The 10,795-nt window shown below is 45.8% G+C and overlaps 1 protein-coding gene across 5 annotated transcripts in view; it reads right to left on the bottom strand.

Moving 5' to 3' along the window:
- RNF44 (ring finger protein 44) overlaps positions 1-10,795 on the bottom strand; it is a 186,633-nt gene that overhangs the window by 18,768 nt on the left and 157,070 nt on the right. For all 5 annotated transcript variants that reach the window (XM_069244570.1, XM_069244567.1, XM_069244571.1 and 2 more), the window contains one exon: positions 4,800-4,921. In XM_069244570.1, coding sequence (XP_069100671.1) covers positions 4,800-4,921 — 122 coding nt within the window. The remainder of the gene's footprint in view (positions 1-4,799; positions 4,922-10,795) is intronic.

Genomic DNA, 10,795 nt, shown 5'->3' with positions numbered 1-10,795 from the left:
TATTAAGATTCCACGAAGGTACTGGTGGTGTTCTTGGGGGTACGATTCTTTTTAGACCCTCCATAAAGGCTTTGATAAATGGGATTCTAAAAAGCGATTTTGTATGTGTAATCTGCAAATAAGCAGATATCGCAGTGAGATGGATTTTAATGGAAGAAAAAGCAAGATTTGCTTTTTGTAAGTGTAGTAAATAACTTACAATGTTTTGTATGGAGGCGTATAGTGGCGTAATTTGATTAGCCTGGCAGTAGAAAACAAACCTTTTCCATTTATTAGCATAACAATGCCTTGTTGTGGGTTTTCTTGCTTGTTTAATGACCTCCATACAGTCTTTTGAGAGGTTTAGATATCCGAATTCTAAGATTTCAGGAGCCAGATTGCTAGGTTGAGCGATGCTGGATTCGGGTGTCTGATCTGTTTGTGTTGCGTTAACAGATCTGGTCTGTTTGGTAGTTTGATGTGTGGTACTACCGAGAAGTCCAACAGTGTGGTGTACCACGGTTGGCGAGCCCACGTTGGTGCTATGAGAATTAGTTTGAGTTTGTTTTGACTCATTTTGTTGACCAGAAAAGGAATGAGCGGGAGAGGGGGAAAAGTGTAAGCAAATATCCCTGACCAGCTGATCCATAGAGCATTGCCATTGGACTGAGGTTGTGGGTATCTGGACGCGAAGTTTTGGCATTTTGCGTTTTCTTTTGTTGCAAATAGATCTATGTTTGGTGTCCCCCAGTGGTAGAAGTGATCTTTTAGAATTTGGGGATGTATTTCACATTCGTGAGACTGTTGGTGATCTCGACTGAGATTGTCGGCTAGCCGATTGTGAATGCCTGGTATATATTGTGCTATCAGGCGAATGTTGTTGTGAATTGCCCAGTGCCAAATTTTGTGCGCTAGGATACACAATTGTGACGAGTGCGTCCCCCCTTGTTTGTTTAAATAATACATTGTTGTCATATTGTCTGTCTTGACAAGGATGTGTTTGTGGGCTATAAGGGGCTGAAAGGCTTTTAGTGCTAGAAAGACTGCTAGAAGTTCTAAATGATTTATGTGAAGTTGTTTTTGCGGATTGTCCCATTGACCTTGTATGCTGTGATTGCTGAGGTGTGCTCCCCACCCAATCATGGAGGCGTCTGTTGTGATAATGGCGTGAGGTACTGGGTCTTGAAAAGGCCGCCCTTTGTTTAAATTTACAGGGATCCACCATTGAAGCGAAGAGTGTGTTTGGCGGTCTATCAACACTAGATCTTGGAGTTGACCCTGTGCCTGCGTCCATTGTTTTGCTAGACACTGTTGTAAGGGCTGCATGTGTAGTCTTGCATTTGGGACAATAGCTATGCATGAGGACATCATGCCTAGTAGTTTCATCACAAACCTGACCGTGTATTGTTGGTTTGATTGCATGATTGATTTTATATTTTGAAACGACTGGACTCTTTGTGGACTTGGAGTGGCAACTGCTCTTTGCGTGTTGAGTGTTGCTCCCAAGTATTGTTATATTTGGGATGGTTGTAAATGTGATTTTTGGTAATTTATAGAAAGCCCTAGTTTGTGCAGAGTATCTATTACATATTGCGTGTGATTTTGACATTGTTGTTGATTGTTGGCTTTTATTAGCCAATCGTCTAGATACAGGAATACGTGCATGTGATTTCTCCTTATATGAGCTGCTACTACGGCTAGGCATTTTGTAAATACTCTGGGGGCCGTTGTTATTCCGAATGGCAACACTTTGAATTGGTAATGTTTGCCTTGTATTACAAACCTGAGGTATTTCCTGTGAGATGGATGGATGGGTATGTGAAAATACGCATCCTTTAGATCCAGTGTTGTCATGTATTCCCCTTGTTTTAGTAAAGGGACTACATCCTGTAGTGTTACCATGTGGAAATGATCTGATTTGATGAAGAGATTCAGTGTTCTGAGATCTAAAATAGGCCTTAACGTTTTGTCTTTCTTTGGGATGAGGAAATACAGGGAGTAAACCCCTGTTCCTCTCTGGTGATAAGGTACCAGTTCTATGGCTTCTTTTGCTAGTAGTGCTTGGACTTCTATTTGTAATAGGTCTAAGTGTTGTATTGACATTCTGTGCGTTCTTGGGGGAACATCTGGAGGGAATCTTGTGAACTCTATGCAGTAACCATGTTGGATAATTGATAGAACCCACGTGTCTGTGGTAATGTGTGTCCAACTGTGGTGGTATTTCGTTAATCCCCCCCCCCCGGTGATGTGTGTTGGGGAAGTGTGACATTGAAGTCACTGCTTGCTACTAGGGGTCTGCTTGGCAGGCTGGAATTTCCCTCTTCCTCTTGGGAACTGTCCTCTGTAGGAACCACAAAACCCCCCTCTCTGGTACTGAGATTGGTAAGTGGGTTTTGTTTGGGAGGTAGATGGTTCTGATGGTTGCTGTCTAAACCCTCCCCTAAATTGTGGTTTCCTAAATGTTCCCCTGTATTGAGAGGAGTAGAGCGCGCCCATGGCTTTGGCCGTGTCCTTCTTCATTTTTTCTATTGTGGTATCCACTTCTGGGCCGAGTAGTTGCTGTTGATTAAACGGCATATTCAATACCGCTTGCTGTATCTCTGGTTTAAACCCAGAACTTCGCAGCCATGCATGCCTCCTAATTGTTACTGCTGTATTTACAGTTTGTGCGGCTGTATCAGATGAGTCTATTGCAGAGCGGATCTGGTTATTTGATATGGCCTGTCCCTCTTCAACCACTTGTTGGGCACATTTTTGATGCTCTTTAGGGAGGTGCTGGATGATGTCTTGCATCTCGTCCCAATGTGCTCGGTCGTATCGGGCAAGGAGGGCTTGTGAGTTGGCGATTCGCCACTGATTGGCTGCCTGCGATGCCACTCTTTTCCCAGCCGCGTCAAATTTACGACTTTCCTTATCAGGGGGTGGCGCAACCCCTGATGACTGCGAGTTAGCCCGTTTTCTTGCAGCCCCCACAACCACTGAGTCCGGAGGGAGCTGTTGTGTAATAAACACAGGGTCTGACGGGGGCGGTTTATATTTTTTCTCGACCCTTGGCGTGATTGCTCTCCCTTTCACTGGTTCTTGGAAAACCTGTTGTGCATGTTTAAGCATGCCCAGTAACATTGGCAGGCTTTGATCCGATGCATGAGTGGATACCAGAGTGTTAAACAGGAAGTCATCTTCCACTGATTCGGAGTGCATTGTTACATTGTGAAATGTTGCTGCTCTAGCCAGTACCTGCGTGTAGGATGTACTGTCCTCTGGTGGCAAAGGTTTTGTCGGATAACACTCTGGACTATTGTCCTGGTGGGTCGTATAGATCCCAGGGGTCCGCATTGTCTTGAGTCATCCCAGTATGTGTGGGTGACTGTGCCATTGGTGTACCCACTGGTGACAACTGTGGAGATTGAAGTGGGGACGTTTGTGGTGAGAACTGTGGTGGTGGTGGTGATCTTTGTCTAACCACTTTGGCCTTTGGTTGCATCTCAGTCTCGTGAAAAGTCAGTTTTCTTTGGACTTGAGCGGAGGGATAGTTTGTATCTTCCCTGTGTGTTTCTGGATTTCTAGCCTTTGCTGAGTTTGATCATACTCTTCTAGATCCAGTTCCTGCTCAAATCTGTGCTTTTCTTTGAGCTGTAGAGAGAGCCCCTGCTCTTCTGTGTAGGACGCCTTTTTCAGCTCCGAAGCCGTGTTTTTCAGTATTGAAACCCCGATGGAGATTGTTGGTTTCGGCTCCGAGTGGCTTTTTCGAGGTTTACTCGATTCGATTATTCGATGCAGACTCTTTTCGGTGCCGGTTTCTTGACCGGAGTCGAAGTCTTCGGCACTGATTTGGCCTTTTTCGGTGCCGATGTTACTTGGTCACTGTCCTTTCTGTGGGTTGAGCCAGGGCCTTCCGGCAGTGGCGTCCCCGAGGCCTTTTGTTTCTTGACCTGACCTTGGGTGTGGGACGGGGCAGGTGTACTCACCTTTTGTGCCACCGTCGGTGGTCGATCCCCATCGGATTCATCCGAGTCCGAACCTTGGATGGATATCCGCATCTCTTCTTCCTCGGTGTCGAGATGCTGCGACTGTTTCAACGCCATCTGTAACCGTCTTGCGCGTCGATCTCTTAAGGGCTTCTTGGATCGAAACGCTCTGCAGGCCTCGCAAGTATCTTCTCTGTGTTCGGGCGATAAACACAGGTTACAGACCCGATGCTGTTCTGTGTAAGGACACTTGGCGTGGCACTTCGGACAGAAATGGAAAGGGGTCCGGTCCATTAGTTCTTTGTCGACGGGTGTGGTCGGGCCGACCAGGCCTCGATTAAGTGCGGAAGCCCCGAAGGGCCGTCTTGTTGTCGGTGCCGATGTGATGATACTAAACCGGTCCCGAACGCAAACAATACCGACGAATTTCGTTGATTTTCTAAGTTTCCCCGATTCGAATTACGGAGCGAAGAGGAACACGTCCGAACCCGATGGCGGAAAGAAAACAATCTAAGATGGAGTCGACGCCCATGCGCAATGGAGCCGAAAGGGAGGAGCCACTCGGTCCTGTGACTCGAAAAGACTTCTTCGAAGAAAAACAACTTGTAACACTCCGAGCCCAACACTAGATGGCAGGATAATGCACAGCATGTGTATCTGCAGCTACACATGCCATCGAACATATATATATATATATATATATATATATATATATATATATATATATCCTCTAGAACATTCTATTGACAAGCCTGGCTGGGAGCATAACTGTCAAAGAAGCCCACCTCATATCCTGCATCCACTGTATCTTCACAACTAGCATCATGAACACTACTTTGCATCAATACTTACAGAGTCTGCTCTGACTGGTGGCTTTCAGGGTTGAAGCGATAGGAAGGAAGCTGCTCTATGTCGGATTTAGTGAGGCCACGAGGTTTGGCTTCTCCGAGACGCTCAGCTAAATTCAATAATGCCTAGAACGGGTTGGGAGGACATACAAAGCGAGGGGGAACGACCAATGAGAGAAAAGAAGGGAGAGAAAAAAGGCAGCATTAATGGTCTTAAATAGCCACAAACTGTTTCTGTGGATCAAATACATGGCACTCAGTAAAAGACGCCATCATACAAGGCATCACTCACCGCAAACCACAGTTTGGCCACACATCTATCTCTCTATCTCTCATGGACAAGAGTATGTATCATGCTAGCAAAAAAGGCCATCAAACTGCAGGGATTGTTGTGCAGCAACACTGAAGAGGAACCTTTGTTAATGATTTGTACATTTCGGAAGCAGAGCAAGACTAGGAGTACCAGCCTAAGGAGGAATCTTGCAGAAAGGGTCACTGGCACAGTATGTTGTAGTGTCTAATCACACCAAGGGCAGAAAGATGAAGGTTACTTACCTGCAGTGCTTAATTTGTAAATTAAAATGAGCCGGTGCTCAAAGCCCTCCTCTTAAGTGGAGAAGTGTGGCACAATGGTTAGAGCGGCAGACCCTGAAGCAGAGATCTGGCTCAAGACTAGGGTTCAAGTCCCACTTCGGCAGGTCTTGGTCTCAATTCCCTTGGACCAGATAATTCTCGCCTCGGTGCCTAATCTAATTAATGGGTCCCACTCTGCAACTCTGGGCAATAGCTTGCTTAATCTCCACAACGGCCCCAACAGCGCTTGGATGCCTGGCTTCACCCTGGGGGTGCCCAGGAGTGGGCACCTCACAGGGAAAAGCCAGGAGGGGTTCCATAGCGGTATGAGTACAGCGCCTTGAGACCCTAACGGGTGAGTAGTGCGCTATACAAGTGCAAAGTTTACAGTTTTTAAGCATGCGGCTGCTGCAATGAACTGTGAAAACACGGAATACTGGGGGGGGGGGGGGGGGCTCATCAATCCATGGAAAGCTGCTCTCACTCCCTGCGCCTTCAGCTCACTCATGCAGCTTTCTACTTTCGCCCTTTGTGTTGCTTTTTCGTTTTTCCATTCCTCCATCTTTCCCATATGTGTCTTTTGATTGCAGCAAACGCTTGAGGCAGAAGAATAAGCCCCGGCCCTCAAACATAAGTGCTGGTGCTCAGCACCGTAAACAACAAGCACAAATTAAGCACTGCTTACCTGTAACTAATTTTTCAGAATGGACATATTCTACATGTTCATCTACTTTTAGTCATTTTGTCTTACTTCCTTTGACATAAATGCTCCGTAGTAGTTCTAGCAGGTGAATAATTTTAGTCCTCCTTTTTGTAAAGTACACTAGAAAAATACTACACTTCATTCTGATTTAGAAGGGAGTTGGAACTTTGGCAAAATGTTGATAAACGAAAATTGTTAGTATCATTTAAATCGAGACAAACATTGAATAGAGAAGAAAACAAATTTCATCTAATAATTTATTAAAAATAGTTTTTTTGTCAAAGTGAAAGGCTTAGTATACTCTGCCTTGCTGGTGAAAACATTATAAGTCCTCTTCATATGCAAAGAACTATTTTTAAAACTGTGAATGTGAGAAGGAAAAAAATAGCACAGAAAATTTCAGAAAGAAGCAGAAGTAAAATAAAAAATAAATAAAAAAAAAAAACTCACAGGTCTAAAAACCTCAAAAACACTCCTCAATGAAAATAATTAGGTATACAAAAATATGAAAAGGTCAATTGGGTTGTCATCTGTCACTGTGCTGCATGCTGGGATTGTGAGGTACTTGGACAACCTTAATGTCAGACACCTGCTTTCTAGCTTAGGGTTAATGAGACAGTATAAAATATTGTACTGGGCGGTGTATATTAAGAAACACTTTGGTTGTGTTTGTAATATTAGTGTAATGATTGATAAAAACAAATTGGGGTAGGGGTGGGAGCCAACTGATTTGGCGTTCTGTATCAAGACACCTTGCGATGACTACTTATGATGCAATACTTTCTGGAGTTAAGAAAACACTAAGCAGAATAACACACATTGTTTTAGAGATACCGAGTCAACACTATGACCCACAGTGGGTCCTTTGAAAATAGTTAGCATTTTAGAGACCATTTATGACTACTGTAGGGAGCTGGGTTTTGGTCGCAGCACCCCACCCCACCTTTTGCTTGTATTTTAGATAGAACTTTGACTGAAGTGCATTGGGTTCCTGTTAACCAGGTCCCCAGTGCCAGTGTTCCTCCCACACAACAAGACATCTGGTCACTCGATCCGCAAGTGACAAGGCCCTTCAGCACTGCTATAGGTTTCTAGTAAATCGTACCCCAGTACCTAGAGCAAGTGTAAGGAAATGCCTCCTTGGAATGGGTACCCCCTGACTTTTTGCCTTTGCTGATGCGATGTTTTGAATTGAAAGTGTGCTGAGGCCTGCTAACCAGGCCCCAGCACCAGTGTTCTTTCCCTAACCTGTACTTTTGTTTTCACAATTGGCACACCCTGGCATCCAGGTAAGCCCCTTGTAACTGGTACCCCTGGTACCAAGGGCCCTGATGCCAGGGAAGGTCTCTAAAGGCTGCAGCATATCTTATGCCACCCTGGGGACCCCTCACTCAGCACAGACACACTGCTTGCCAGCTTGTGTGTGCTGGTGAGGAAAAAACGAGTAAGTCGACATGGCACTCCCCTCAGGGTGCCATGCCAACCTCACACTGCCTATGCAGTATAGATAAGTCACCCCTCTAGCAGGCCTTACAGCCCTAAGGCAGGGTGCACTATATCATAGGTGAGGGCACCAGTGCATGAGCACTGTGCCCCTACAGTGTCTAAGCAAAACCTTAGACATTGTAAGTGCAGGGTAGCCATAAGTGTATATGGTCTGGGAGTTTGTCAAACACGAACTCCACAGCACCATAATGGCTACACTGAAAACTGGGAAGTTTGGTATCAAACTTCTCAGCAAAATAAATGCACACTGATGCCAGTGTACATTTTATTGTAAAATACACCCCAGAGGGCACCTTAGAGGTGCCCCCTGAAACCTTAACCAACTACCCGTGTAGGCTGACTGGTTTTAGCAGCCTGCCACACTCGAGACATGTTGCTGGCCACATGGGGAGAGTGCCTTTGTCACTCTGTGGCTAGTAACAAAGCCTGCACTGGGTGGAGATGCTATCACCTCCCCCAGGCAGGAGCTGTAACACCTGGCGGTGAGCCTCAAAGGCTCACCCCCTTTGTTCCAGCACCACAGGGCACTCCAGCTAGTGGAGTTGCCCGCCCCCTCCGGCCACGGCCCCACTTTTGGCAGCAAGGCCGGAGGAAATAATGAGAATAACAAGGAGGAGTCACTGGCCAGTCAGGACAGCCCCTAAGGTTTCCTGAGCTGAGGTGACTAACTTTTAGAAATCCTCCCCCAATAGGGATAGGAATGTGACCCCATCCCCTTGGGAGGAGGCGCAAAGAGGGTGTACCCACCCTCAGGGCTAGTAGCCATTGGCTACTAACCCCCCAGACCTAAACACGCCCTTAAATTCAGTATTTAGGGGCTCCCCAGAACCTAGGAAACTAGATTCCTGCAACCTAAGAAGAAGAGGACTGCTGAGCTGAAAAACCCTGCAGAGAAGACGGAGACACCAACTGCCTTGGCCCCAGCTCTACCGGTCTGTCTCCCCCCTTCGGAAGAAAACTGCTCCAGCGACGCTTTCCCCAGGACCAGCGACCTCTGAATACTCAGAGGACTGCCCTGCTCTAAAAGGACCAAGAAACTCCCGAGAACAGCGGCCCTGTTCACCCAAGACTGCAACTTTGTTTCCAAAGGAGCAACTTAAAGGCAACAGCGTTTCCCGCCAGAAGCGTGAGACTTGCAACCCTGCACCCGGCGACCCCGACTCGACTGGTGGAGAAACAACACTTTAGGGAGGACCCTCTGGCGACTCAGAGACTGTGAGTAACCAAAGTTGTCCCCCCTGAGCCCCCACAGCGACGCCTGCTCCCTCTGACCGCGACTGCCTGACTCAGATCCCGACGCCTGGAAAAGACTCTGCACCCGCAGCCCCCAGGACCTGAAGGATCGGAACTCCAGTGCAGGAGTGACCCCCAGGAGGCCCTCTCCCTTGCCCAGGTGGTGGCTACCCCGAGGAGCCCCCCCCCCTTGCCTGCCTGCATCGCTGAAGAGACTCCTTGGTCTCCCATTGATTCCTATTACAAACCCGACGCGTGTTTGCACACTGCACCCCGCCGCCCCCGTGCTGCTGAGGGTGTACTTTCTGTGCTAACTTGTGTCCCCCCCGGTGCCCTACAAAACCCCCCTGGTCTGCCCTCCGAAGACGCGGGTACTTACCTGCTGGCAGACGAACCGGGGCACCCCCTTCTCCATTGAAGCCTATGTGTTTTGGGCACCACTTTGAACTCTGCACCTGACCGGCCCTGAGCTGCTGGTGTGGTAACTTTGGGGTTGCTCTGAACCCCCAACAGTGGGCTACCTTGGACCCAAACTTGAACCCCGTAGGTGGTTTACTTACCTGCAAGAACTAACAATTACTTACCTCCCCTAGGAACTGTGAAAATTGCACTAAGTGTCTAGTTTTAAAATAGCTATATGTGTTTTATTTGAAAAGTATATATGCTATTGTGATTATTCAAAGTTCCTAAAGTACTTACCTGCAATACCTTTCATGCAAAGTATTACATGTAAAATTTGAACCTGTGGTTCTTAAAATAAACTAAGAAAAGATATTTTTCTATACAAAAACCTATTGGCCTAGAATTGTCTTTGAGTGTGTGTTCCTCATTTATTGCCTGTTTGTATGTACAACAAATGCTTAACACTACCCTCTGATAAGCCTACTGCTCGACCACACTACCACAAAATAGAGCATTAGAATTATCTCTTTTTGCCACGATCTTACCTCTAAGGGGAACCCTTGGACTCTGTGCATGCTATTTCTTACTTTGAAATAGTACATAAAGAGCCAACTTCCTACAATAATGAATACACATTTCTTCAAATAAAGGATCCTTACTGAATTCACTGCCTTATCGGTTCGACCTCAAACATGGTCTTTGTCTTTTTTGGGATACCTAACTTAGGATCTGCAGAATACAAAGCTCTTTCATGTTGCTAAACCTTAAAAAACACGATCAGGTAATGTGGAGACAGCCCATGAATAGCTTTCAATTCAATGCATAAAACACTAAACTGGATTTGTTTATTTAACCTGAAGTCACCCTAGTGAATCAGAACATTCTGTAAGGGTATCATAGCTTTGAAAATCAAAAATGGTTCAGATGGTATGATTTTGAACAGTCCGAGGTCTGTCAGTTGAATGCTGAAATATGCTTAAATATATGGCTGAACAGCGGCATAAACTTGTAAGCATCACTACTTGTTTTAGCACCATGAGAGGATGTGCTTAAAAAAGGCAAGTAGCATAATTCCCAGATTCTTTACAGAGCGTAGCCTGAGGAGGTAGACCTAACCTAGACCACAGAAGCTGGAAAAAAACACAGCCTGCCTTTCCCACCAGTAAGGCAGATGTTTGAACTCATCCCATCCTTTCTATTGGAATCGTTCTATAATTGAGAGGCAATCAGGAGAACTTTCAAACAGATCAACTAAAACCTGCCAATCTTCAAATCAGTCCTCGTTCATTCTCTCAAAAAAGTAGCAGAAAACTTGTTAAAGGCCAGTGGATGAAACAGTACTGCCTCATTTGATAGATGCACAGGATAGTAACATGAAAAAAAGTATCCTTTTGTGCAAGATGGAACCCAGAAACTGCTCTCAGAAAGCATGCTCCTTATAATCACCTAGACTGGATATAAACTAAATTGCTGTGGTTTCGCTGAACTCGGCCTCAGCTGTCCAATTTATTGAAAACCAATGAAAAGGCCAGTTTTAATAGTCGAGAGTTACAATGAACAAGAAGGCATTTCTTCAAAAGACA

Source organism: Pleurodeles waltl, chromosome 7 (assembly GCF_031143425.1).
Source record: "Pleurodeles waltl isolate 20211129_DDA chromosome 7, aPleWal1.hap1.20221129, whole genome shotgun sequence".
Taxonomy (NCBI): Eukaryota; Metazoa; Chordata; class Amphibia; order Caudata; family Salamandridae; genus Pleurodeles; species Pleurodeles waltl.
The sequence above is the reverse complement of the archived record's forward strand: the minus strand, read 5'-3'. Positions and strand labels throughout refer to the sequence as shown.